This window comes from Neopsephotus bourkii, unplaced genomic scaffold (assembly GCF_033783945.1).
Source record: "Neopsephotus bourkii isolate Nb327-2 ecotype Australia unplaced genomic scaffold, CSIRO-AGI_Nbou_v1 NB_1060, whole genome shotgun sequence".
NCBI classification, from domain to species: Eukaryota; Metazoa; Chordata; class Aves; order Psittaciformes; family Psittacidae; genus Neopsephotus; species Neopsephotus bourkii.
This window is the reverse complement of record NW_026901548.1, coordinates 855500-882406: the sequence shown is the minus strand read 5'-3', so window position 1 is coordinate 882406 and position 26907 is coordinate 855500. Positions and strand designations below refer to the sequence as shown.

General features: G+C 62.0%; 3 protein-coding genes and 1 long non-coding RNA gene across 8 annotated transcripts; 2 read left to right on the top strand and 2 right to left on the bottom strand.

The window, feature by feature from the left end:
* Positions 1-6215: 6215 nt before the first annotated feature.
* On the bottom strand, positions 6216-7475 carry PDRG1 (p53 and DNA damage regulated 1). Its single transcript, XM_061361476.1, has 5 exons — positions 7282-7475; positions 7136-7211; positions 6971-7045; positions 6629-6709; positions 6216-6378 (listed from the first exon to the last, which is right to left on the bottom strand). Exons 1-5 carry the CDS (start codon positions 7363-7365, stop codon positions 6296-6298), a joined length of 399 nt encoding a protein of 132 aa, XP_061217460.1. The 5' UTR covers positions 7366-7475; the 3' UTR covers positions 6216-6295.
* Positions 7476-10700: 3225 nt separating this feature from the next.
* LOC133216723 (uncharacterized) lies at positions 10701-11197 on the bottom strand. The gene is made up of 2 exons (XR_009726704.1): positions 11081-11197; positions 10701-10852 (listed from the first exon to the last, which is right to left on the bottom strand). It is a non-coding gene; the product is annotated as an uncharacterized LOC133216723 (long non-coding RNA).
* A 683-nt stretch (positions 11198-11880) lies between these two features.
* Positions 11881-18199, top strand: XKR7 (XK related 7). The gene is made up of 3 exons (XM_061361713.1): positions 11881-12342; positions 16922-17121; positions 17206-18199. The coding sequence occupies exons 1-3, from the start codon at positions 11909-11911 to the stop codon at positions 18156-18158; spliced, it is 1587 nt and encodes a 528-aa protein (XP_061217697.1). The 5' UTR covers positions 11881-11908; the 3' UTR covers positions 18159-18199.
* A 3349-nt stretch (positions 18200-21548) lies between these two features.
* CCM2L (CCM2 like scaffold protein) lies at positions 21549-25776 on the top strand. Of its 5 annotated transcripts, none has more exons than XM_061361418.1 (10): positions 21549-21680; positions 21914-22081; positions 22259-22342; positions 22452-22632; positions 23212-23636; positions 24371-24506; positions 24613-24676; positions 24825-24972; positions 25108-25246; positions 25454-25776. In XM_061361418.1, exons 1-10 carry the CDS (start codon positions 21651-21653, stop codon positions 25732-25734), a joined length of 1656 nt encoding a protein of 551 aa, XP_061217402.1. In that variant the 5' UTR covers positions 21549-21650; the 3' UTR covers positions 25735-25776. The 5 variants fall into 5 exon arrangements, with proteins under 5 accessions (XP_061217402.1, XP_061217401.1, XP_061217399.1 ...); XM_061361417.1 differs by having other exon boundaries at positions 22449-22632; XM_061361415.1 differs by having other exon boundaries at positions 21914-22342.
* Positions 25777-26907: the final 1131 nt, after the last annotated feature.

Genomic DNA, 26907 nt, shown 5'->3' with positions numbered 1-26907 from the left:
TCCATCTGTAGGTTGGCAGGTCACAAGGGGGAAGGAGTGTTCCTGTTTAAACCTGAAGGATGTCATTGACTGAAGGTGAGAAGGACTCCTCTTCTCTTTGGGGAATAGCCAACAAGCATTTTGCTCTGATTTCCTCCTTTCCTCCTGCTCTGTTCTGTGCCTGTCTTGTGCAGTTCCCCAGGGAAACACTAAAGTGTGTTAACAGTGGATTTCCCCAAACACTTTATTCTGATTTCTTACACTCTGTACATATTCACATCTAAACCTCTGATCTAACACCAGGCAGCAGTATCAGCAGCTGGGGTATGTTAGACACTTCGCTGCTTCATAGGTTGGAATCTTGACTTGAGAGTCTATGTTCTAGTGATGTCTCCAAGTGCAAACCACTGCTACTGTGCCAGAAATGGATTTCCTTGCCTTCACACTCAGCTGCTCCTTTCCTCTTCCCCCAGTACATCCCACTGAAGGCCTGGTGATTCATTCAGTCACTCTGCTCACACAGGCTTTACTCTGAAGAGCAGAGATGATGGCTGTATCCCACCTGTCTGTGCGTGCCATGAAGAAGGGTAAGAAAAGGACCTTGTCACTCCCAGCTCCACACACACCTTCAGGATTTGGCTGTGCTGTCATGATCACCTTTTGTTCTCTCCAGTCTTTTTTTCCTTGGAAAACTGGTGTCACAGGAGTGCTGGGAATGTCATTTTGACAGATCAGTTAGGACCAAAGCTGAAATATCACTCCTTTTATTGCTAGTGGTTGAATGTTGGCAGCCTTTCTTCTTCCTCAGCCTCACAGAGCGTGAGAACAGAGTGATTCATGGAAGACAGTGATTTGATTTCCTACACGTCCCCCTTGCTGCTGTCCGGAGTTTGATAGCTTTCATTTGATTAACACATCCTCCCCAAAGGAACCCCACCTCCAACTGGTGGCTTAGGAGACAGGAAAATCCATCACTTCTGCCTGTGGAAGCTCAGCAGAGTTCATGCTTGCTCTGAGTGATTAAAAGCCATTGGGAGTAGGGTACAGGAGGCTGCCTTGGGTGAAGGGGTGCTGAGGTTTGGAGGCACAGTGACATGAAGAGCTTCCTGCCAGCCATGGGGTACTGTACTAGCTCCCAGCATCACTCCTTCATTTTCTACACACCCCACCCTTGACTGCCTCTGATTTTTATTATTCCCTGCAGTTTTTAGTGATTTCCATCATGTGGTGCTTGATTTAAGCTCAGGTGCCTGAAGCCTGTGATTAGGGAAGATAATTAACTGGCACTGGGGCAGGAGGACTATTTAGAGTGAGAATTAGGTTCTTGCTTGTTCAGTGCCTGCCTTTGATCCTTATCTTTACTTCATTCAGATTCCATCTCTCAGATCATAGACTCCCAGCCTGGTTTGGGTGGAAGGGACATGAAAGCTCCTCCAGCTCCAACCCCTTCCCCTGGAGCAGCTTGCTCCAAGCCCCTGTGTCCAACCTGGCCTTGAGCACTGCCAGGGATGGAATGTGGCAGAGCAGAAACCTGCACCCAGTTGTGCTCCTGGGGAGCGGGGATACACACTGCCTGCTGGGGCTCTGCTGTGAACACAGACTCCTCCTGGCAGCCACTTAACTGCTGCCTTGCCTCCTGATGGCTATAAATGTGATCTCATTGATAGCAGCTTTAGGGGAGAGCCTTAATGTTTGCCTTGCAGCTCTCTGGGCCTCTCTAAGGTTGGTCTGTTTTACTTTAAACCTAACTTTCTGGTTAGTGCTCTTCCAAAATGCATCTCAGCTCAGCCCTTCACTCCCGAGTGCTCAGCAGTGCAGCAGGGCTGACCCTGCTGCACACAACTGTCACTGCTGAGCCTCAGGAGGTGGCAGCTGAGGGGAAGAGAGGGAGGCAGAAAAACAATTAAATGGGATGTCAGATTCCTCGTGAGGCTGAGATGGGGTCAATGCTAATGGAGGGTGGTGGTGAGCTCCCAGTTTTATGGGCTGCTCAGTGCCATAAATCTCTTGTCTGTGGGGAAAGCAGGGCCTTTGCAGTACCCTGATGGGATGGAAGAGATGTTGATTGCTGCTGGGGGAAAGTCTGATGGGGACCTGGGGACCCTTTTTTCCCTGTAGCTGTTCAGTAGTGAAGCCTGAAGGGTTTAAGTGCACTGGGGGTTGGTGGCTTCTACCTTCTGCTCTAAGGCTTCTTGCTGGGCTGTGGAACCGCAGGGTGGGGAGTGGGAAATAATCCTCAGGACTGAACGTGTGGTCATCTGTTGGGAATGGCTTTTTTACAACGCCAACAGCATTTAGGTGCCTTGGGGCTGAAGGGAGAATATGTACCATTAAAAAGTTCAGCTGAAACTCTCCGACTCACCCGCTACACACACACAGCCCGAGTGTTGCAGCAGCAGCATCCCGAGAGCACGACTGCCTTGTCATCACAGGAGCTGAGAGCAGCAGAAGGGGGAAATGGTATTCCAGAAATGACAAGCAAATCGGAGGATTATTCTTTCAGCCTTAACTGTGTGAGTGCAGAGCAGTTCTGCAGGTGGGGAGACTTCCCTTGGATGCGATTGATGGTGACAGTGCTCTCCTGAGAGATGTCTTCACTGATTTGTCTCTTTTTAACCCCCCCTTCTAACAGGACGTGGCAGCAGGTACCCGTTACAACCCCGTGTCCTGGCAGCTTCAGCCCAGTATTTAATGTGGTGCCCCTGGGGACAGCTTGATTCCAAATGAGCAAACAAGTGCAGCTCAGCTGTGGGCCTATAGCTCTAATGTGCCCAGTCTGCTCTGTTCATAGCCCCAGAGCAGATCACCCCTCAAGCAGCCTGCACATAAAGAGCCAGAGGAGCTTCCATGCCTCAGGAGGCAGAATGCAGGTCCTGGATGTGGGCACAGTGCTGGGTAGTGCTGCTGGGCTCCTGCAGGAGGGCATTGGAACGCTGTGTTGTGCTGGGAAGCTGTTCCCAGGAGACATCCACATTCTAGTGCTAAAAAAAGGGCTAGTGCTCCTTCTGTGAGTACTCATTTACTGCTGCAGCTAGACTTGGGGTTTCACTTGTCTGTCTGTCTGGAAGCTACAGGGACTTTTTTTTCTCTAGTACCATCAAGAACAGGAATAGAAACTTTGCAATAAGCTCAGAATGTTCTTTGGCTCGGTGCATGGGAAAGAGATTTAGGGTTGGATTTCCTATTGCTTCACACTTACTCCTGCCTGCTAGCAGGGTGACAGTTCTGTGCACAGGCGTTTCTCTTACATGAACTATTGACTGGTTCTCCCTAATTTACTGCTGTTATCTCCTCAGCTTATTTCTGGAGGTAAAAGCCTCCCCTTCCCTCACTACCAGCAGCCAGGAAGACTCTGAACACGGGAACATCTCAAAGACACTCTCCATAGTGTGGACAGGGAGAGCAGGAAGGCAGAGACGTTTATTACCTTCTTAGGGGTTTTATTGAGACGTTTGGAATGGATGGCCTGGTTCCAACTCTGTCTTGGCAACTGATCATAATACTCTATAGTGATTCAGTGATGGATTTCCAGCAGCAGAGCAAAGCAAGGATGCAGCCATTGCAGAGTGGGGCAATGAAGCAGTGTGGAGCTGCAAAGGGAGGGGAGTCTGTGTCAGAGCTCTCTTTCAGAGGCCCTCCTGCATTGTGCCTCCCACACTTGCTGCTTCTGGAGCACTCTGTTCCAAGCAGCTTGTCTTGCAGCATCTTGTGATTGACTTCACAATGTGCTAACCCCGGATATTAATAGCAGGGAGATGTCTGCTGCTTTCAGCTGTTCAGCTTTGTCTCTGATTGCTGGGAGTTCACTCCTGTGTGCACAGGTACTTGTCATTGCTCAGGTGCTTCAGTACCTGTGCTTGATGTTGCAGGCTAATGGGTAAGGAAAAGCACATTGGAGGCTTTGACCTGATACAGGACAACAGTGGAGGGGGAGGCCTGGGTACTCTGGTGAACCAGAACATCACCACAGGTACACATTTAGTTTTGTGTCCATCCTGTGCTGGCAGGATGCCCTGCTCACATCCTGCACATCAGCAAGAGAAGAACAAGAGGGGGCTATGAGCTCTTATGGGATTAAGAGACCCAAAGGAGCAAATGCTCTCCAAAAGTGGGTGTGAGCAACCAAACTGCAGCAGCACTGTTGGAAACATGTAAATGTAGCAGGAAGTTTGGTTCCTTGTGCTGCTTTTCAAGTCACAGCAGCGTCCTTCGTACCCCAGTGAAAAACCCTCTGCAGTCACTGGTGCCTTTTACTGGGCTTGTTGTGTAGTTCACTCTTGGGAGGGCTGATGTGTATTGTAACTCTAATTTGCAGCACACAGCTCAGTGTGCCTACAGCTGTCTCTAGGTGTAGTTTCTAACTAAGAAAACACAAGTGCAGCTTCACCTGAAAGCAGTTCCCTTGCCTCTGCAGGAAGAAAGAGGAAGGTGGTGGGTAACTCCTGTTAATGTTTTCACTGCAGGCTGCTCCCATGAACAACTGCACAGCAGCAAGTGTAACACTGACCCTGAGCTCACCATGGATGAAGTTCACTCTCTCTTCCTCACATCGGGCAGCAGCAGTTCCCACTTCTCTCTGGATGCCGACAGCTCAGCCCTAGGCTCTGGCCTTCTTCCTTCTGAAGCTGCAAAGGGCTTTGGGTGAGGTATTTGGTAACAGCTGACCCAGGACCCAAGCCTTGCTGGCTTCCCAACTGTCCAGCCCCACTTGCAGAGCTCAGTTCTGTACCAGGTAAGAAAATAAAGGGGCTAACCACATCCTGCATGGCAAAGCAAAGCGTTTAGGGAAGGCAGGCACCTGATCCTCCCACTGCTACTACTATGGAAACATGTCAGAGCAGAGAACCTGTTGCCATGATACTGTAAAAATAACCTGGTGTCAGCCACTGTGGAGATGCTGAGTGGCTGCTCTATATGGGCTGTGTGAGCGGCTCCAGCACAGGGACCTGGCACTGTGCATGCAGGGAGGTGGCTCTCTCAAAGCCTCAGGTGATGAGTCCATGTGATTGTTAATCTGTACTGTGACACTTACAGCTGAAGTGGGCAGCCTCAGTTTGTGCAGGTGTGCAGTTGGGGTGCGTGGGGTCAGCTACAGGGTTCTAAAGCAGATCAAGCAATGGGAGCTGGGGATTGAAGAAATCCCACCTCAGATTTAAGGAGCTGGAACCAGGGTGGGGTTTGGGACTCAGTGTAAACTGGAGCATGTGTGGAATGGACGAGGCTGCCTGGTGAAGGTGCCTCTGAGCTCCAAGGTGCTCAAGGAGCCAGGGAAGATGCTGGTGCTGGGTTTAAAGCCCTGGACACGTGCAGAAGGGAAACGAGCACAGGGTCAGGCCCAGCTCCGTGCTGCACCACTGAGGTTGGGCAGAAGGGGTGAGCTCCCTTGAGAGCTGCAGAGAGCAGGACAATGGCTGTTTGAAGCCTTTACATTCTATCCAGAAACCTTTGCAGCAGCTCAAACCCCTCAGGGCTTGCCCTTGCCCAGGCACTTTCCTGTACACAGCAAAACTCAAACCCTCTGTTACTGATGTTTTCTAAAGCTTGTTATGGCCTGGCCCAAGTTGTGCTGAGGTTCAAGCCCAGGCTAAAGGGGGTGCTCTAAAGACAAACTGTAAAGCCTTTGAAGGAACTCTTACTGGTTGAATCAATTGTCCCTTTACTACAAGGCTGGCTCAGGACTGGTCCTGCTCAGCCTTCCTCAAGCTGCTTGTTTAAATACACATGTTTTATCCCTCATTTCTTTGGTCTTCTGCCTTCCAACTGAACAGCAGAGCACATTTTCCCAGTGAGACTAAAAGGATGCTGCCTCCTCCCACCCCATCCTCAGAGATTCCTGACGCGTTTCACATGTACAGCTTGGCTTTGTTTTAGTACCACGGGCACACACAACTCCTCCTCCGTGCTGCAGGCGTGCTGTGGATTCCCGATGCCTCCTACTCCTGTTCCCAACATGACAATGAGCCAGCTCCGAAGCCCAGCTCCAGAAGCACTCGCATAAAAACCCAACAAGAAGCACACACACGCAGTCAGCAAGGTCCCACTGCTCTGACTTTAATAATCCCACTTCCACCCCAGCCATGGGCAACTGCCCAGTGCTGTGTCCCAGCCCATGCCTGGCAGTGGGAAGGAGCAGGAAAAGGTTTGTGAGCCAAGGAAGCTGCAGCCTCGTAGGTGAGAAGCCAACCAGTCCCCAAGTCTGGCTACAGGGACCTCACCTGAGGCACATGGATCTGCTCCAGCAAACCCCATAGGATGCTGTGGTGCGAGCTGCAGAGGTGACAGCCCGAGTACACACAGTGACAATGGCAAGGCCGCTTCAGCCCTCCAGGATGCGATTGATCAGCTTCATTTCCTCGGCACTCATGGGGTTCAGGTTAAATCCCTTCAGCTCAGGTTTACCTGAGGAGAACACACGGCAAAATGAGGACTCTGCAACACAACCCCTGAGGGGCTGCAAGGAGGGCAGGGGCAGCCCTGGGAGCTGATGTGGGATCATCCCGGTCGATGGCTCTGCACCAGTGCTGCTGGAGCAGGGAGGGAACTGCACAGCCAGTGGGGAAGGGGCTGCAGGAGCACAGAGAGCTCAGATTCTGGACCCTCCGGGCATGTGGCATCTGATGCTGAGAAGGCTCCAGAACACCAGTGTTACCTTGGGCTTCATAGAGGCGGTTCACCTTCACACGCAGCTCTTTGCGGAGGTTGTTTATCTCCTCATCCAGATGCTCCTGGTCTGAGACAAGCACAGCGTGGTTTGGGTTGAAGAGACCTTAAAGCTCATCCTGTTCCAAACCCAACCCCTGGCACTGGAGCAGCTTGCTCCAAGCCCCTGTGTCCAACCTGGCCTTGAGCACTGCCAGGGATGGGGCAGCCACAGCTTCTCTGGGCACCCTGTGCCAGCGCCTCAGCACCCTCACACCCCCTGTGTGCTGGGGGGAGCCCTCAGGAGCACAGAGTGGGGCTGAGCCCCCGCTGACCGTTACCGTGCCCGTACCCTTCCGCAGCATGTCCCGGGTCTGCGCCGCGGGCAGCTCGATGAACATGCTCCCGAAGCACACCATGGCCATGCCTGCGGGACACGGACCGGAAAGGCCTTGGTGAGCGCGGCCGTGCCCAGGCCGGGGCTCCGGGCGGCACCGGGGAGCGCGGCCTCCCTCACCATCAGGCTCCTGGCTCTTCTGCAGCGCCCGCAGGGCCTCGCGGTTCCGGTTTCGCTTCACGTCCAGATCCACGATCTGTAACGGGAGGGATGCAGCTGCGGACACCGGCGGCGGGGGAGCCCCCCCCACCGGGGCCGGGCCGTACCTGCTGCCGCGCCGCCAGCACGTCCTCGGCCAGCTCCTCCACCTCGGCCAGGTACCGCAGGACAAAGGCCGGGTCCCGCGCCATGGCCGGCAGCGGGGCCAGCTCCGGGTCCGGGCCGTGTCCGTTGCCGCCCGGTTCCGCCCCGCAGCAGCAGCCGCAGAGCCGGGTTCCGCGGCGGAAGGGTCCGCGTCGCAGCACGCCCCCTGGCGGTCACCCCCGGAGCGCTCCGCGGCCCCGAGCGGTGGCTGGAACCCCGCGGGACAGCGGGGACGCCGGGACACGGCCCCCGGCTCTCCTGGCTCACTCGTGTGGGCACAAAGGCAGGGGTCAGCCCCCGGCACCCCCAGGCAGGTGGGAAAGAGCCCACTCCTGTGCTGGGGGCGCTGCCGAGGGCTCAGCCTCCAGCCCAGAGCCCTCCTCCCCCCATCCCACTTGTACCCCTGGAGAGGGGCTTTGGGCAAGGGGAATGGCTTGAACCTGCCCGAGGGGAGACTGAGCTGAGCTCTTAGGCAGAAGCTCTTCCCTGTGAGGGTGCTGAGGCGCTGGCACAGGGTGCCCAGAGAAGCTGTGGCTGCCCCATCCCTGGCAGTGCTCAAGGCCAGGTTGGACACAGGAGCTTGGAGCAAGCTGCTCCAGTGGAAGGGGTTCCTGCTGTGGCAGGGGTTGGAGCTGGAGGAGCTTTAAGGTCCCTCCTGACCTAAACCATTCCATGATTTATACCATGTCAGAACCCATCCCCGCTCCCCACCAGCGCTGCACTTCTGGCTCTTCCTCGCCTCTTCCCAGCATGGCACCGGTGCCGGGCAGCTGGGCTCTTAGAGCCCGGAGTGGCCTTTGTGTCCCCTTCTTCTCCCCAGGAGGCAATAAACAGCGCTAAAAGCACGGGGCGATGAGCTCAGATTGCCTTCGGTGCAGCTGAGCGGCTGCTCCGGGGCTCGGCGACGAGGGCTGCGTCCCTAGGGAGGGACAGGGCTGCGGCCCCGGCTGCATCAGGCTCTGCCCTGACAGACCCTGCCTGCGGCAAGGGGAAGCACCGCGCTCGGAACGGCCTCTGTTCCCTTCCTCCCAGCCCGTGAGCAGCAGGAGATGGAGAAATGGGGGGGTTCAACAGCCCCAGCGCCCATAGCAGGGACTGGCAGGAGGGGAGGGCCCAGGGGGCGTGTTTAATACCCCATGTCCAAAGCAGCTCCACCCGGGAATGCTGTTGTGAGACAGCCCTGGAGAACTGTTTTGCCTCGCTGGGCCCCCAGAGCCCTGAGGCCAGGGTGGAGGGCGCTGCACAGCACCAGCCCCACCGGCTCCCCTCTGCTCCAGGCATACTGCTCAGCAGGAGGGTGCTGGTGCTCGGAACCATCTCTTGGGTTTCCAAAAGCAGCCTTGTCTCTGGTGCTGCCGCTCAGTCAGCATCACGGGCTGATGGTGATGGTGATGCTGTTTGTTCCACATTGATGGTGGATGGTCTTGGAGAGGGGGTTTTGTAGGAGGGACAATGACACCAAACGTGAGCTGGGGGAGAGGAGGACGAGAGGTGGTGGGGACACAACAGGGCCTGTTGGCTCCTGCCCTCCATGGGACTCAGCTGGGTGAAGAGCTCCCCAAGGGCATGTGGTGACCCCAGTGCTGCCGGACACCACACAGGGACCACAGGGGATGGGGAAGGAGGGAGCGAGGCAGCATCTGGATGGTGGTCACCGCACTTGTGTGGGCAAATAATCTCATAAGGGAGATTACCAGGCGGGAAGATTACCTCCCTAATCCCATCAGGTTGTTTGCTGCAGTTAACTGGGGAGATCTCCTTGTCTGCTCCCAGGGCAGCGGTGGCAGTGAGCGGCCAGCCCGGGATGGAGTCGTTCATGCTCTTGGTTGGAGCTTTTCCTGATGTGATGCAGTGGGATCGGGGCTGGCACCAACACTGGAAAATGCTCCCTTTTCAGTGGGGGTGTCTGGCTGGAGACCTGCAGCCTGGGTCCATCCTGTGTCCCAGGGCTGGCTGCCATGGCATCCCAGCAGGGTGGGATGCAGGACATGGGGTGCAGGACGCAGGACCTGTATCTGCTTTTCTTTTGCAGCCTCGCACCACAGCATCCAGCATGGAGCGATTCCCTTCAGCTTTCTGCAGGTGCAAAGGCAGCATCTGGTCCTTGTTGCTTTGGTGGGATGGGAGGAGAAGAGCCTGATGATTCTCATGCTGAGTGCTGGGACCCACCTGGACCTGGAGCTGGGGACACAGACCGGTGGCATAGAGCTCTGTGGGCAGGGAAAGCCAAACTGCCCATCCTGCTGCAGGCACATGGACACAGGTGGGGTTTGGCTCCAGAGCTGGAGGTGATGCTTGGGATGTGCGTCCTGTTTGGGTGGTGGCCGTCCCCTTCGGTGGGCTGGAGACCTCCTGCCACCACATCCACCAGCAGCTCTTGTTATGCACAGAGACTGGGAGGAGGGAGGGCTTTCAAAGTCAGTGTGGGAGGGGACAGGAATTGGGATGAGATGAGAATGGAGATGGGGATGGGTTGGGGTTAGAACAGGGACTGGAATGGAATGGTGACAGTGATGGGGATGGAGATGGGGGTGGGATGGGGACAAGGATTGGGTTGTAATGGTGACAGGGATGGGGATGGGATGGGGACAAGGATTGGGTTGTAATGGTGACAGGGATGGGGACGGGATGGGGACAGGGATGAGAAGTGGACAGTGATGGGGACGGGCTGCACCTGCCCCCTCCAATTGCACAGGGGAAGCCTGGGAAGGGGGTCCCAGCTCAGCACGGACATGGGGGAAGCAGCAGCAGATTGAGCTGCAGCAGGAGGGATCCCAAGGCACCTGGGAAACATTCCCTGGGGTGGGAGCAGCAGCTGGTGCTGAGCTCTGAGCCAGCCACAAACCATCCCAGATCTCTCCTCCTGGAGCCAGGACAGGCCTTCTGCTTGGGAGCTGGACTCAGCCCAGGGACCAGAGCTCTGCGAGGGCCAGATGCACCTTGATGTGCCCTGCTGGGGACCAGCAGTCAGGGACCAGGCACCCGCCTGCTGCTGAGGGGCTGCTCTGCTTCGCTCTGTACTTTGCTGTGCAAAGAGCAGGTTTGGTTTCAGCCTGTTCCCTTTTCTTCCTTGCAGTGCTTTTATGTATGCAGCTAGAAGCCATCCCTGCCTGCTGGCAGCTGCACAGGAAGCTTCGGGGCTGTTTATGGGGTTTTTTTCTCTCTCATTTTACCATGTGGCTGCTGGGCCCTGTTGTTCATGGATCAGACTTCAAACCACTGTCCCTGTGTTGCCAGGCTGTGGATCTTTAACGCTGTTTCAGAGGGGACATTTCAGGATCACTGAAGGAAGGTGGGTCCACCTCTCCCTGGTTTCCAGGTCCCCTCTCCCTGGTGCTGTGCTCACTATTGCAGAGGCACCAGTTCTGCTCTATTGCCCAACCAGGACAAAGACTGGGATTGACCTGTCACTGGGGAGCTCTGGCCAGCAGTGCCCGTCCTCCAGAGGGGCCCAGGCTCCTGAAAGGCTCTGTTCCTCAGGCTCTGGGATGCTGGGAGCATCCCCTCCCCCAGACAGGCATCTCTCGAGGGGATCTGTCAGGAGCAGCTCAAGGTTAGGTATTTAAGTCGCATTACCCATGCTAATACATGCAGCACAGAGAGAGCCTCACCAGGGCCCGACTGCTCCCTTGTGCCGACTGACACCTTCCCCCTGTGCTCCTCAGCTTTGTGCACCAGGATCCAGGCTTAGCCCAGGTTTGGAAGTTGGCTGTTTCCTGGGATATAAGATGCTCCCCTCACTGCGTGCTGCCGTGTGCTCACCGTGGGCCAGGCTCTGGCCACACATGAGGCTCCTCCACAGGCACACAGAGCTTTGGGGGCTAACATGCAGCAAGGCAGAGCCTGTCCGTGGAGATGATTTGCTGCAAAGGAGCCAACAGCTCTTCCCCTTGAAGCAGTGCTGGAATGCCAGCCCAGAGCTGCTTCACGTGTCCCACAGGGGTACCAGCCCCTCGTGCTGCCCACTGGGCATCCCAGTTGCGATGGGCAACAAAGGAGGAGAGGTGAAGGGGCAAAGCCAAGGAGCAGGGCAGCGTTTGGGCTCATGGGCACCCAAACCCCAGGTCCCTTGGGTGACCTTGGCACTCAACCGCTGGTGCAGCGCCTCTGGGGGCCTCCCCAAGGCTGGGGTGCTCCTGCAGAGCGGGGCTCGGGTCCAGCGCAGCAGCTCCCTGCGGGGGTCCCTCGGGCAGGAGCTTGGTGCCCGGCGGCGCTGCCCCTGCCCCGAGGACCGGAGCCTCCCGTTGGCCATGGGGGGGGTCCCACCTGGGCTGCCCGAGGAGCCCCGGTCCTTGATGAGCGGGGTGGGGGCAGCGCGGCCGCTGCCCCGGGGGGGGTCCTGGCGGCACCGGGCGGGGAGCCCCGGGGCATCGCTACCGGTTGCCCTTCCCGGCGGGGCGGCGCCCACCGGCCCCGAGCGCTCCCCCGGGACCTGGCGGCGGCGGCGGGGCGGGGGCTGCCGGGGCCGGTGTCGGCGGGGCCGCGGGGCGAGGCCGGCGGGGCGGGCGCTGCCGGGGCGGGCTCGTCGGCTCCGTCCTCCCTCCGGAAGTCTCTCCCGCTCCCTCCTTTCTCCTCCTCTCCCCCGACAACATGGCCGCGAAGTCGGACGGCGGCGGCGGCCCGGCCGTGCTGCTGGAGAGCCCGGGGGGCGGCGGCGGCGGGCGGCGGGAGGGGAGCGCGGCCCCCCCGGCGCGGCGGTACCGGCTGCGGGACGGGTGCTGGGTGCTCTGCGCCCTCCTCGTCTGCTTCGCGGACGGTGCCTCGGACCTGTGGCTGGCGGCCCATTACTACGTGCGGGGTCAGCGGTGGTGGTTCGGGCTGACGCTGCTCTTCGTGCTGCTGCCCTCGCTCGTGGTGCAGCTCCTCAGCTTCAGGTGGTTCGTGTACGACTTCGCCGCCGGCAGCACCAAGGACAGCGCTGGCAGCACCAAGGACAGCGCCCGCGGCCCCCGCGGCTGCTGCCGCCTCTGCGTCTGGGTGCTGCAGGGCCTCATCCACCTCCTGCAGCTGGGGCAGGTCTGGAGGTACGGGGGGGCACGGGGGGCACGGGGGTGCTGCAGGGCCTCATGCACCTCCTGCAGCTGGGGCAGGTCTGGAGGTACGGGGGTGACGGGGGGGCACGGGGGTGCTGCAGGGCCTCATGCACCTCCTGCAGCTGGGGCAGGTCTGGAGGTACGGGGGGGCACGGGGGTGCTGCAGGGCCTCATGCACCTCCTGCAGCTGGGGCAGGTCTGGGATCGTGGAGCCGGGCTGGGCTGGAGGGAGCGGTGGGGTGCAGCAGGGAGGGCTGGGTAGGGGTTGGCAGGGGTTGGGAGGGAGCCGGTGCGGATGGCGAGGTGCAGCCCATGCAGTCTGGGGTGTGCTCAGGGATCGACCCCTCTGCATGCACGGCAGGATGGGTGCTGGGGAGAGCCCCAGGACAGCCCCAGCAGGAGCTGTGGGTGCAGGTGGGGAGGTGCTGGTTGTGCAGGGCCTGGGGAAGGCAGCTCTGGGCAGAGTGGAGCAGGCACCAGGAGGCCCTGTCCCTGCGTCCCTGCAGCCCCTCCAAACCGAGCAGGGGGTTTGCTGGCACCTTCCTCCCTTGTGCCATGGAGCCCTGCTCCCCCTGTCCCTGCTGAGCTCCATCCTTGGGTGCTGAGGAAGAGCCATGGCTCTGGCATTGAGCTGCTTCCCAGGGTTGGTGCTGGGAGGGGAGTGGAGACAATGGCAAATTCCGGGAACAATGCATGGAGCAGGCAGGGCTCAGCTCGGGTTTCCACGCTGCTTCCCCTCCTGGGCTTCTGTAGTACCGAGGCTCCTCCACTTCCCATTGTTGCCTGCATGCATTGCTTCATCCACTGCTTTTCCCGGGATGCTCCGGGATGTCCAACTTTGCTTCACAGTGCAGTAAGCACCGTGCTGGAGGGGGGGTCCTGCCCCTTCCCTCACCAACAGCTGCTGCCCATCCACATGACAGCCCTCGGGGTATGCGGGGGAGCAGGAGGGGTGCAAACCCTGCCATGGTGTGCAGGAGGAGCTGGTGAGGGAGGGGACAGGAGCCTGCCTGCAGCGGCCTTGTCCCCAGCACCCTGCAGGCAACGACCCCGATGCTGGGGCTGGGCTGTGGTTGGGTCTTTGCTCCCGGTAGTGTCAGCCACGCTCTCCTGATCTGCTGCACCACGGAGCCTCTTAAGCCAATTAAAGCGGTAACTCAGCACTGACCCTCCAGGACATGTTGGTCTCAAGCTGCAGCTGAGGCTCTTTCTAAGCCCGGGATTTGGGATTAGCTCGGGTGAGCAGTGAAATGCGGTTTGCTAAACCCATTAGCGAGGCTGGATCCGGTGCAGGTGGATGTGGCAGTTAAGGAAGCGTTGGCTGAAGGCTGCATGTGAAGGGAAGGCTCTGCCCTGGCCAAACACCCCCCCCTTCCCCCTTTCCCTGCCTTCTCCCTGCCTCAGCAGTGCTCACCCCCACCGAACCCCCCCATGTGCTGGGGTCCCTGCCACCCCCATGGCCTGGCTGGTGGTGGGGCTCTGTGCGTCCCCTTGCAGGGGGACAGCCCTGCCGGTGCCCGCTGTGGCCCTGTCTCCACTGTAGCCCAGGGTCAAGCCTGGTTTGGCTGCCTGGGGGTCCCAGGAGCAGACTGGGGGTGCTGTCTGCACCTGCAGGTCCTCCCCAGGGACCTCCATCAGTTCCCCCATCCTCTGCTGCCTTGGGAATCCTGTGCCACCCCTTGGTCTGGTGCCCCCCCCCTTGGGGCACAGACACTCCCTGGGCTCATGAAGGGGTCAGATCTGGGACACACAGGTCCCCCCCAGCCCCTCTGCTCTGCTGCTGGGGCAGTCACTCCCTGGGGCCTCCGCTTTACAGGGCTGGGCTGAGCCTGTCCCTGAGCACCCGGGTGCCCCAGGCACATTGGGGTGCAGGGACGGTGGCACCTTGGGCTCTCCTTGGCCCATGCAGCTCTCCCTGATGACCTGACTCGGTGGGATGTGTGGGGATTAAAATGGCTGCAACAGGGAAGCAAAGATTGAGGGCTGATACCCCACATTGCCTTCTAGGAAAACCATTCTCTGTGAACCCAGGGGTCCCACATCCTGCTCCGTCTGAGGGTGATGAGTAGTGCATTTGGTGATAACCAGAGCTGGCCTTTTCTCCTTACACTTCTGTTTGTTCAAGCGCTTTTAAACTGGGGTCAGTAGCTGGGAGCTGGTGGCAAGTGGGGACATTGGTGACAACCCCATCCATGGCGGGGCTCTGGCAAAGCCAGCACCCATCAGCACCCAGCGCCTTCCCACTGCAGGGGTTTCACTGGGCCGCTCTGTGCCCCACGGAGCAGGGAGCAATCAGCGCTGCGAGCCCCACGCTCAGCTCCTGCCTCATCACCAGCTCTTTGAAAGTGAAATGAGGCCCCCCCCGTGATTGATTCTGTTTCCCACCATGTGTAGGGCTGGGGAGCGCCCGCCTGCGCTGCCAGCGCGGGGATGTTTCTCTGGGCTGAACCCCCACGGGGTGATCGAATGCATCACAAACAGGAACCAGTGGCTCATTCCGGTGTGTGGATGGGAGGTGAAGCCTCGGGTTCATGAGATCTGTGGAGCTGATGGGGGAGAGCGGGGCCCTCGCTCGAGGCTGCAGGTCACTTGTTGAGCAGTGCAGGGCCGGGGATGTTGTGGCTGTGGGGTCTGCAGGCAGCGGGATCACAGCTGGTGAGCCCAGTGAGTGAGGCTGATTGCTGGGAGAGGGTGAGGTCACTGCTGGCTGGACCCGTTCATGAGTGGGTGCCCTGGGACCAGCAGTGATGCCCCACAGCATCCCAGGCTCTGTGTTCCTTCTCCCGTTGTGTTCTCCCTAAGCTGTGCCCCCCATCCCTGCTCTGTTCCCTGGTTCCCCCTGCCAGTGAAGGGGGGTCTGTCCCTGAGGGGCTGGTGAGGAGTGAGTTGGGGGGGGAGCAGTGATGCCAGGGTTTAAACCTGTGCCAGGAGCTGAGCAGCTGCAGCCTCCCCCTCCGAGCAGGGAGCAGCAAAGCCTAAACTCAGCTGCTCCCCCCCCGAGGTGGAGGTTAAAGCATCACTTTGTCACCAGCACAGGGAGGGCCCGGAGCTGGGCTGGCTCCTGCAGCCGTCGGCACCCGCTGCAAGCCGGGCAGAGCTCCTGAAGCCCTGCTGTTGACGACAGCAACATCCTGCCTGCCCCCCGGCTCCTGGGGGAGGCTCTGTGGGGGCAGCTGTAGGGGATGGAGCAGATGGCGATGGGGCTGCTGACACCCGGCAGGACCACCAAGGCCCCATGGGACCAGGATGCTCCCCCTGCCCTCCCATGGTTGCAGTGGGGTGCTCCCAGCTGACGCCCCCCACTGTGGTCTTGGGGCTGTCCCTGCAGCGGGAGCAGGGCTGGCTCCTGCTCCTTCCGCTGACGGATGAGCTGAAAGTGCTGGGATCAGGGTTTCTCCTGCACTCCGGGATAATGGATTTGGCTGGCAGCGCTGCTGGAGCTGATGGAGAGGCTGTCGCTCTGTGTGAGGGTTTTATGGGGCTGGGAGAAGCTTTATGGCCTGACATCCTCCTGCTTCAGCTTCCTGCCTTCCCGTGGTGCCGGCAGGGCTGCGGGGATGTCCTGCCCCTCCGGCCCGTGCCGCGGGGAGGGGTCCCCGGTGCCGGTGACTCATCCGGTGCGTGTCGGTGCCACACAGACCTCCAGTGACCCCGGCCCACGACCAGATGGCCACGGCCGGTGTGTGCCTGCGCCTGCGGCAGTGCCAAGAGCCGAGGCAGCGCCGGCACCAGCGCCCGGTGCTTCCCACCGGCAGCACCGCAGGACCAGCTGGTGCCTCCGTGCTGGCCGGGGCAGGGGACGCGGGGGGGGATCCGTGCCATGGGACCAAAATATCCCCTTTGGGAAGCAGCCGGATGCGGTGCTGGGCTGGGGCACCCCGAGTCCATGGGTGGCCGGAGAGCGGGGCTGGATCCCTGATGTCGGGGGAAGCCAGACCCTGCATGGGGGAGACTGCACAAGGGCAGCACCCAAAGGTGGTGGCTGGGTGAGCCCTGGTGCTGAGCTGGCTTTGCACAAGCTGCTCCTTCCTGGCACCTTGGGGTGGGATGGGGACACGCGTTCAGCTCTGAGCCCCAGCACAAGAGGGATGTGGACCTGCTCAAGCGGGTCCAAAGAAGGCCACGGGGCTGCTGCGAGGGCTGGAGCAGCTCTGCTCTGGGGCCAGGCTGAGAGAGCTGGGCTGGAGAAGAGAAGGCTCCTGAAGGGGAGACCTTAGAGCAGCTCCAGTGCCTAAAGGGGCTGCAGGGAACCTGGAGAGGGGCTTGGGACAAGGGATGTAGGGACAGGGCAAGGGGAATGGCTTGAACCTGCCCGAGGGGAGACTGAGCTGAGCTCTTAGGCACTGGAAGAGCTTTCAAGGTCCCTTCTAACCCAAACCATTCTATGGAAGGGTTCTGCCTTGCAGCCCCCTTGCATCCTGGGTGTGGGGGGCTCTCTGTGGCCCCAGATCATGGGGGAAGTGCTGCTGGGTGGGGTTGGCAGCGGTCGCAGGGCATGGCTGGCATGGGCAGGGGCTGGGCTCAGCTGCCTGGGCCCTGGGGGCCCATCTCACCTCGCACCCCCCCGCAGGTACCTCCGCACGCTGTACCTGGGGCTGCAGAGCCGGTGGCAGGCCGAGCACCGGCGGCGGCACTTCTACTGGCGCATGATGTTTGAGAGCGCGGACATCAGCATGCTGCGGCTGCTCGAGACCTTCCTGAAGAGCGCGCCCCAGCTCGTGCTGCAGCTCAGCATCATGGTGCAGCAGAACAGCATCGAGCCCCTGCAGGGTAAGGGCCACGCGGCAGGGGATGGGGTGGCTGGAGGGGGGACCTGGGGCTGCTGCAGGTCCTCACTGCCCCTTCCCCACGCAGGGTTCTCGGCCTCGGCCTCGCTGGTGTCCCTGGCGTGGATGATCGCCTCCTACCAGAAGGTGCTGCGGGACTCGCGGGAGGACAAGATGCCCATGTCCTACAAGGGGGCTGTGGTGCAGATCCTGTGGCACCTCTTCACCATCGCTGCCCGCGCCATCGCCTTCGCCCTCTTCGCCTCCGTGTTCCAGCTCTACTTCGGCATCTTCATCGTCACCCACTGGTGCATCATGACCTTCTGGATCATCCAGGGCGAGACGGACTTCTGCATGTCCAAGTGGGAGGAGATCATCTACAACATGGTGGTGGGCATCATCTACATCTTCTGCTGGTTCAACGTCAAGGAGGGCCGGAGCCGCTACCGAATGTGCATCTACTACATCATCACGCTGTCGGAGAACGCCGCCCTCACCATCCTCTGGTTCCTCTACTACGACCGCGAGACCACCTCCGACTTCGACGCCTTAATCCTCGTCTGCGTGGTCAGCTCCAGCTTCGCCCTCGGCATCTTCTTCATGTTCATCTACTACTGCCTCTTGCACCCCAACGGCCCCATCTTCAGCTCCAGCGGCGGGGGCTGCATTTTCCGGCAGCAGCCGGCCCCGGTGCCGGGGTCCCCCGTGGACGCCGTCACCAGCCCCCCCCGCTCGCTGCCGCGGACTACAGGGGGGGAGCGGGACGGGGCGCCGGGGGAGCGGGACAGTTGTGTGCCCGTCTTCCAGGTGAGACCCTGCGCGCCGCCGGCCCCGGCCGCCCGCGCCCTGCGGACAGAGGGCCCCGTCATCCGCATTGACCTGCCCAGGAAGAAGTACCCGGCCTGGGACGCCCACTTCATCGACCGGCGCCTGCGGAAAACCATCCTGGCGCTGGAGTACGCGTCCCCCAGCACCCCGCGCCTGCAGTACCGCACCCCCGGCGCCCCCCAGGAGGTGCTGGAGTACGAGACCACCGTGTAGGGTGGGGGGGCGCGGGGCTACGGCAGGGTCCCCCGGTGCCATCCTGAGCCCCCTCGCGCCTCCGCAGCCGTTTGCCTTCCTGTTGGCAGCGCCCCGCAGGCAGGGGCCGGGGGGGTCTCTTGGTGCTATCCCCGCCCCGCGCCGCCCTCCCGCAGCCGAGACCCCAGTTCCACCCCATGGCTCCCCCCCGGGGCTCGTCCTTGCCAAATACCTCAGCGGTGCCTGAGCCCGGGGGGGGGGGGGGCTGCTGCCCAGCGGTGCTCAACCGGTTCCATGGTGCAGGATGGGGGCCGGGGCACCCCGGGCGGGGCGTCGGCAGCTGTGAGGGGCTTGGGGCACGGTGGGGCACGCTGGGGACACGGGTGCTTGTGTCACAGCAGCGCCATGGGGCTGGAGTGTGGCTGAACCGGGGTGTGTGTGGGGCTCATCACCCCCATGGAGCTGCGGTAGGGGGACAGCCGGGGTCTGGGCAGCCCCTCCATGTCACCTTCTTGCCCCAGGGGAACCCCCTCATCTCCACTCTTGCTCCCCCTGGTTCAGGGTTGAGCCATGCCCCCAGCCCCACGGGTCCTGGCTGTGCTGTGGGGTGCAGATCCCGTCCTGGGGTCCTCTCATGGGACCCTGCTCCACCTGGCCCCCATTATCGCTCCTGTCCCCACGGGAACCACTTCATCTCATCGGGTTTGTTTTCACCTCAATGGTGACATTTCGTGTGACATTTTCTACCTCCACTGTAGCCAGGGGGCAGGTCTGGCACCACTGAGGGGGCACATGGGGCCACCGGCATTCCAGGGGCTCCCCAAAGTGGGATTCACCCCCAGATGTCCTCCCCTCCCGGGTTCAGCATCTCTATCCACCCAGGAGTGTTTCCATTCAACCCCCCATCAGCATCAGCTCCCCAGTATGAACCAGAGCGAGAATCCTGCCTGCCCCAGGCTTGGGGCTGCCCCGGTCTCCGGGTTTGAATGTGTCCCTGCTCCGGATCCATTGGCGTGCGCCCACCCAAAGGGCTGAATGTACTCAAAGTCCCCAGGGCCAGGCACGTCCCAAGGGGGTGCATGTGTGTGTGTGTACGTGTGTATGTACATGTGTGTGTGTACGTGTGTATGTGTGCAGGTGTGAATGTGTGCATGTGTGTATACACGTGTGTGTGTGCGTGTGCATGTGTGTGCAGGGGCTGGCAGAGGTTTGCAGGGCTGTGATGCTGCCGGACCCCCATAGCCCTTTGCCCTCCTCTCCCACAGCCCCCGTGCCTTCCCCGTGCCCCCTGTGCCCCCCCGTGCCCCCCGCCACAGCCACGTCGGGTCCCAGCTGCCCCGTGCCGCGGTGCCATCCCTGCCATGGGATGGGATGGGATGGGATGGGATGGGATGGGATGGGATGGGATGGATGGGATGGGATGGGATGGGATGAGGAGCGGCACAAAGGCCCAGCCATGGGGAGGGCTGGATCGTGGGACCTGCACTTGGGAAGGGCTCTGGCTGCCACCCACCGTGCCGGGGCCCGGCCCCCCGAGGTGCTCCCATCCCCGGTGTCATCACCTTGTTTTTCTTTCCCATTTCTCTGTAGCTGGAAGGCCGGGGGAGGGGGGCGGGGGGGGAGGGGGCAGCGGGCAGGGCCGGCGCTGGGGACACTGGTGCTAACTGGTGCTAACTGGAAGCCTCGGAATCCCTTTCGGAGGAGGGGCAGCACTTGGCTGGGGCCGGGCTCCCTCCTTCACCGCCGGTATCGGACAGACCCCGCGGCGGGCGCTGACGGTGCCAGGGGCAGCTTTAGGGGGGTCTCATTTCCTCAGGGAAGGTCGGGGGCAGCCGGGCTGGGGCCGGGGCTCGTCCCTGCGGTCCCTGCGCATGGGGACCTGGTGCCAGCATAGGGGGGGCTCCTCCAAGAGCCCCAGCCCCTCTCCCTGTCCCCCCCCCCCAAGAGCAGAGAGAAGCCACCGGTCGGGTCAATCCGCATCGCCCTCCCCATGCCCTGGGGCTTGCGCGGGGCCCCTGGGCACAGAGGGACACTTTTCTATGCACTCAAGCCACGGTACCCTCAGCCCTGGGCTGCTCCGGGCAGGGGTCTCAGCAGCAGCGAGCCCCAGGGCTCAGCCTGTGCCGCAGGGGAAGCCAAACCCAGAGCCCCGGTGCCAGCGGCAGCACCGGGACCACGGCGAGGGGGCAGGAGCTGGGGCCGAGCTGGGTGCTGCGGGATGGGGCAGCTCTGGGGGTGCTGGAGCTCCCGCTGGGGATGGGGGTCCTGGTCCCGGGGGGTGTCCCTGGGGCCACCCCGGCGTCAGGGAGCGGGGAGAGGTTTGGGATGGGGCCCGTGGTCAGGGTTTGCCCCCGGTCAGGGTCGTTGGATCCCGATGGGGGCTGCCGGGGGGGTGTCGGCCACATCCCTGTCCCCCCCCTGCGGGACCCGGCGGCCGCTGTCACGTACTGTAAATACTGTGTGTGCCACCTTCTCCCCTGGGAGCCGGCGCGGGCAGGGCCGAGGGGGGCCGGGGCCGGACCGAGACTTTTTTGTACTCCACGAACTTTTTGTATATTTTTAATTTTGCTGCAACATGAGAAATTAAATTCATTTCAATAACCCCGGCCTGCGGCTCCGCTCCTTGCCGCGGCCCCGGCGCAGCGCCCTGCAGCGGGGCAGGATGCTGTGTCCCGGGGTGCTCTGGGATGCTGGGCATGGAGCAGGACGGCTGCGGGGCTGCTGTGCGCACGGTGCCTCTGGCCGGCAGCGAAGGGGTGCGCGGGCAGGATGCTGGGCAGGAAGCCGCTGGAGGTGGCTGATGCCGGAGCAACCTCCTCCCTGCCGGAGGCCCCGGTGGGCTCGGAACCCATGGGTGCCTGCGGGGATGGGGAGCTGGGTGCAGTTGAGCAGGATCCCGCTGGTGCCGTTCCCTGTGTCATGGCCCCATGGGCAGGGTGAGAAAGGGGCAGTGAGGGCCGGGAGCCGCCAGCTCTGCCCATGAAGATGTGACTGATGTGGGGCCATGGGGCAACAGAACCAGGCCCAAGCCCAGGGGGGAGCCCTGCAGCAGTGAGGGGCTGGGGCTGCTCTGCAGCCGGGTCCCACCAGCACCCCCAGCCCCAAACCCAGGCCTGACACCTGCTCTGGTCCCATCCAGCCCACTTCAGTCCCTGCTGCTGACCAAATCCCAGCCCACTCCCAGCACAAATCCCGTCCCTGGTCCCAACCCGTGTTCCAGCCCAGCACCAGCCCAAGCCGCTGCTCCAGTCCCATCCCAGCCTACTTCGGCCCGTTTCTGCCCAAGTACCAGCATAGTCCCACTCCTGGGCCAAGTCCTGGTCCCAATCCCAAATGCAGCCACAGTCCCAGTCCTATTCCCACTCCTAATCCCAGTCCCAGCCCAGCCCAGTCCCAGCCCCCCCAGGAGGGGCAGGAACTCACATCCCGGCCATCCTGGTGGAGTTTCCGACACAGGAAAGCGCAGCGGCGCCGAGCGGGGCGGCCGGGCCGAGAGGCAGCGCCGCGGCCGCCATGGACGGCGAGGCCAAGAAGGGGAAGAAGGTGCTGGGGCCACGGGTGGTGTCCGGGGGGGGCTGCGGGAGCGTGGGAGCGGGTGAGACACATGGGACAAAAGGGCCTTGCAGCCCTTCCTATGGGGTGCTGGGGAGAGGTGGGCTCTGCACTTGTGCTTCCCACTCCCCCAAATGGAGGTCAGGGAGCAGAGGGGTGCCCGCGCACCCTGGGGTGCTGGGGTTGGGTGTTGATGGGTGCCTGCACCCCCTTTCTCCCTCCAGGGCTTCGTGTCGCCCATCAAGAGGCTGGTGTTCCCCAAGGCAGCCCGGCGGCACGCGATCCGGAGCAGCGTCTACCGGCGGCCGCTGCACTCGGTGCCCCTCTACCCCCCCGACTACCTGATCGACCCCCAGATCCTGCTGCACGACTACGTGGAGAAGGAGGTGAAGGTAAAGGGGGGGGTCCCCAGCGATGCCCAGGTCCACACCATGCTGGAAGCCACCACCCGTTGTGGCCAGGAGGGTGCTGGTCCCCTTGGTGCCCAGACAAACACTCCGGTAAGGGGGTGGTGGGATGGGACCCCCGTTACAGGGGACCCCCAAGCTGCCCTGGGTTTTGTGTCCCAGTTTTTAGGCCACCTGACATGGGTGACAGCCTCGCTGAACCCCTCCAGCCGGGATGAGGTGCTGCAGCTGCTGGACACAGCCAGGGTAAGAGGGGGCCCACTGCACTGCCCCAGTGCTGCCCAGAGGGTGGGTGCCGGGTGCCCCATGCCGCAGGGTGCCCCATGCCCATGGCACACGCTCTGCCCCGCAGCAGCTGAAGGAGCTGCCGCTGCAGACGACCCCGGAGCAGGACAGCATCCTCAGCCTCTCTGCCCGCTGCCTCCTGCTCACATGGCGCGACAACGAGGAGCTGATCCTGCGCATCCCCACACACGAGATCGCCGCCGCGTCCTACCTGCGGGATGATGCCCTGCACCTCCTCATCCTCAAAACCGGTGCGGGCATCGGGCCAGGGCCACTGGTGCAGCACCCGGTGTGCTCAGGGCATGAGGGGCTGGAGCTTTGGGGGTGATGGGAAGGTGCTGGGTCCGGATGGGGCATAAAAAACCCACCTTGCCCCCCTGAGTCAGTGGAGACTGAGCTCCAGCCTGGACACAGAGCAGTCCCCATACTTTGTCCCTAATCCTCCAACCCACTGGGGCTCCCGCATCCCTATTCCATCTCACCCATCCCAAGGGGAAATGGCTTTAACCTGGAAAAGGGTTAGATTTAGATTAGATATCAGGAAGAAGCTCTTCCCTGTGAGGGTGCTGAGGCGCTGGCACAGGGTGCCCAGAGAAGCTGTGGCTGCCCCATCCCTGGCAGTGCTCAAGGCCAGGTTGGACACAGGGGCTTGGAGCAAGCTGCTCCAGTGGAAGGGGTTGGAGCTGGAGGAGCTTTACGGTCCCTTTAGCCCAACCCACTCTAGGGCTCTACGATCCCTGGGGCAGCCAGGGCAGGGGCAGGGCTCGGAGCAGGGCTCGGGGCAGTGCGGGCAGCGCAGCCCCTGCCCTGACCCCCGCTCTCTGCCCCAGGCCTGGGAGTGGACCCGGTTCCCGCCGGAGCACACCCGGAGGCGGCCCCCCCCGGGTTACCGGAGGCTTTCCCCGGCGAGAAGCGGGCGGGGGGCTCGTGGCCCGAGGGCGGGCGGCTGGGGGGCCCGATGGAGCGGCGGCACACCATCTGCAGCCTGGACTGGCGGGCGGCGCGGGGCGGGCAGGACGGCCGGCAGGGAGGCAGCCTCGAGCGGCGCCGCGGCGGCAGCTGGGAGCGGAGGCAGCGCGGGCGGCCCTCGGGCAGCTGGGAGCGGCGGAGACCCGGCCCCGCCGGCGGGAGCTGGGAGCGCGGCACCGGCTTCGGCAGCTGGGAGCGGCGGCAGGCGGGAAGCAACCCCCTGGAGCCGCGGGAGCCCTGCCCTGACGCCTACTCCAACCTCGTCATCCTCGCCGTGCCCAACAGGGTGAGCAGAGCCGGCACCCGCGGCACGCGGCACCCACCGGCTGGACACGGGCACCCAGGGGCACTTGGGCATCCAGGGGCATGTGGACACCCAGGGGCACTTGGGCATCCAATGGTACATCAGCATCCAATGGCACTTGGGCAGCCAACGGTACATCAGCATCCAATGGCACATGGGCATCCAGTGGCACTTGCCACCAGTGGCATGTGGACACCCAGTGGCACTTGGGCATCCAGTGGCACTTGGGCAGCCAACGGTACATCGGCATCCAGTGGCACGTGGGCACCCAATGGCACGTGGACACCTAGTTTGCACTTGGGCACCCAATGGCACTTGGGCACCCAGTGGCACTTAGGCAGCCAATGGTACATCGACATCCAGTGGCACATGGGCACCCAGTGGCATGTGGACACCCAGTGGCACTTGGGCACCCAGTGGAACTTGGGCATCCAGTGGCACTTGGGCACCCAGTGGAACTTGGGCATCCAGTGGCACTTGGGCATCCAGTGGCACTTGGGCATCCAGTGGCACTTGGGCAGCGGTACATTGGCATCCAGTGGCACGTGGGCACCCAATGGCATGTGGGAACCCAGTGCCCCTTGGGCATCCAGTGGCACATGGGCACCCAGTTGCACTTGGGCACACAATGACACTTGGACACCCAATGGCACATGGGCGCCCAGTGGCACTTGGGCACCCAATGGCACATGTCCTCCCTGTCCCTCCCACTGCAGGATGCTGGTGAGGAGTCCTGTGCGCTCATCTGCCAGGTCTTCCAGATCATCTATGGGGACCAGAGCATCGAGTGCGTGGACCGTGCCGGGTACCACTACACCTCCACCCCAACACGGCCCTGGCTCTCCAGCCGCAGTGAGTGGTGGGGGTCACACATGGGGACACCAAGCGGGTGGCATGGGGCTGTGTGCAGGGACAGAGGCTTGGCCCCACTCTGAGACCCTCATTTCTCCCTCCCCAGGTGAGAGCTGCCGCACAGACGGGACGTACGCCTATGATGCCGACTTCAGCTGCTGCAGCTCCTTGTGAGTCTGGTTGCCTCAGGGTGCCCCTGGCCCGGGTGGGTGCCCTGCACTGGGGTGGGTGCCTGCAGAGATGCCCCGATGGGTGCTGTGCAGTGAGACCCAGGCAGATGAGGGGTGCCAGGACCCACTGACCCCCATCCTCCCACAGCAACAGCTCCCACGAGACCTTTGAGGCGTATTACAGCGGTGCCTCCTCACCCTCCTTCCATCGGTCCCACCACAGCCTGGCCACCGCCTGCAGCGGCAGCGACCAGAGCGGCGCGGGGCTGGAGCAGCTGCAGGACTACATGGTGACGGTGAGGGGACAGGGATGGGAGAAGGGCCCTGCTCAGTGCCAGCACATCTGAGCCCCTGTGCCCAGCAGCCAACAGGGAGCAGGGCCTCTGTGCTGCTGGGGCCCCCAACCCTGACCTGCTCCTGTGTCACTGCAGCTGCGCAACAAGCTGTCACCACAGGAGATCCAGCAGTTCGCCCTCCTCCTGCGGGAATACCGCCTGGGCATGCCGGTGCAGGAATACTGCACCGAGCTCCTGCGCCTCTATGGGGACCGCAGGAAATTCCTCCTCCTGGGTGAGTGTCTGGGCTCCCTGTGTCAGCGTGTTGTCCTGGGGATGTGTGTGTGTGCTGGGTGTGCTCTGGGGGGTGTGGGGTGGGATGGGATGGGATGGGATGGGATGGGATGGGATGGGATGAGCAAGCATTGGGGATGGTTGGCATTGCACCCCAGCGCTGCCCATCCAGGGAGGGCTTCTCCAGCACTCACGGTACCCATGGCAGGAATGAGACCCTTCATCCCCGACCAAGACATCGGGTACTTCGAGACGTTCCTGGAGAGCATCGGCATCCGGGAGGGCGGGATCCTCACCGACAGCTTCGGCCGCATCAAGCGCAGCATGAGCAACACCTCAGCCTCAGCCGTGCGCAGCTACGACAGCTGGTCCCTGCGCTCCGAGTCCGAGTCCTTCAACCGCATCATCACGGACATCACCCACGACATCGAGGCGCTGGCGCGGGATGAGGAGGAGGAGGAGGACGAGGAAGAGGACAACTACCTGTGAGGGGGTGCCCTCCCTGCTGCCCAAGGTGCCCAGCTCTGCCCCAGTGCCTGGGAGGGAGGACATTGTCATTGTCCCCCTCTTCATCACTGGGGCTCTGCACTGCCCTGGCAGCTATCGGTGGCACTGATGGCACCGCAGGTACCCCATGGTGGGGGGGGGAGCCCCCAGCCTGCAGCGCCATGCGCTGTAATCACTGCGGATTGCAATTAAATGCCAGAGCTGTGAGTGGAGCAGGTTCTATCCTGGGGAAGGGACATACCGGGACACATGGGATGCTATAGGGATGCTGGGGATGCTATAGGGATGCTGGGGCCTATAGGGATGCTGGGGATGGACTCTTCATTAGGGACTGTAGTGGTAGGACAAGGGGTAATGGGTTCAAACTGAAACAGGGGGAGTTTAGATTGGATCTAAGGAGGGAATTCTTTCCTGTGAGGGTGCTGAGGCACTGGAATGGGTGCCCAAGGAGGTTGTGAATGCTCCACATCCCTGGCAGTGTTCAAGGCCAGGTTGGACGAGGCCTTGGGTGAGATGGTTTAGAGCGAGGTGTCCCTGCCCATGGCAGGGGGGTTGGAACTGGATGATCTTCAGGTCCTTTCCAACCCAAACTATTCTATGGTTCTATGATGCTATGGCTGGGGATGAGCACGGCAGGCACCATGTGGCCGCTGGGCTGGGGCACGCTGCTCACCCCAGTGCCACCCGCAGAGAGCCGGGGTTCCCATGGGACAGTCCTGGCAGCGCGGGACCCCCGGAGCTCAGAGCAACCCAGGGGGGCAGCGAGGGTGGGATGGGACGGGACGGGAGGGGACTGGGGCTGCCTGCATGAGCAGGGGCTGCTGGGGGCTGCCCCCATCCTGCTGCCGAGCCCCGGGGTGAGGGCCGGGCTGGGGCACACGGGGCTGGGGCACACGGGGCGGGCGCTCCCCGGTACCGCGGGTGACGGCCCCGCAGCACCGGCCCGGCCGGGGCCGAGGGTGTTTCGTGAGAGGAAGTTCCTGCCCCGGGACCGGCTTCCTGCAGCGCTGCCGCTGCCCCCCCGCTGCCGAGGGACGCGGCCGCCCGCCCGGCCCCGGATGATGGCCGTGGCCGATGTCCCTCGTTGGGGGGTGCAGGATGGGGCCCGGGCCGCAGCGTGGGCAGCGGACGGGGGGTTACCGGCAGCAGCTTCTG

What these genes read in the sequence shown, in the direction of transcription:
- PDRG1 (XM_061361476.1), bottom strand. Translation starts at nt 7,365, where the DNA reads ATGGCGCGGGACCCGGCCTTTGTCCTGCGGTACCTGGCCGAGGTGGAG. An exon ending in TGCTGGCGGCGCGGCAGCAG is followed by an intron (nt 7,212 to 7,281) that starts GTACGGCCCGGC and finishes CTCCCGTTACAG; the next exon opens with ATCGTGGATCTGGACGTGAA. An exon ending in CCGCCTCTATGAAGCCCAAG is followed by an intron (nt 6,379 to 6,628) that starts GTAACACTGGTG and finishes TGTTCTCCTCAG; the next exon opens with GTAAACCTGAGCTGAAGGGA.
- XKR7 (XM_061361713.1), top strand. Translation starts at nt 11,909, where the DNA reads ATGGCCGCGAAGTCGGACGGCGGCGGCGGCCCGGCCGTGCTGCTGGAG. An exon ending in CAGCTGGGGCAGGTCTGGAG is followed by an intron (nt 12,343 to 16,921) that starts GTACGGGGGGGC and finishes ACCCCCCCGCAG; the next exon opens with GTACCTCCGCACGCTGTACC. An exon ending in CAGCATCGAGCCCCTGCAGG is followed by an intron (nt 17,122 to 17,205) that starts GTAAGGGCCACG and finishes TTCCCCACGCAG; the next exon opens with GGTTCTCGGCCTCGGCCTCG.
- CCM2L (XM_061361414.1), top strand. Translation starts at nt 21,651, where the DNA reads ATGGACGGCGAGGCCAAGAAGGGGAAGAAG. An exon ending in TGCAGGACTACATGGTGACG is followed by an intron (nt 24,973 to 25,107) that starts GTGAGGGGACAG and finishes GTGTCACTGCAG; the next exon opens with CTGCGCAACAAGCTGTCACC. An exon ending in CAGGAAATTCCTCCTCCTGG is followed by an intron (nt 25,247 to 25,453) that starts GTGAGTGTCTGG and finishes TACCCATGGCAG; the next exon opens with GAATGAGACCCTTCATCCCC.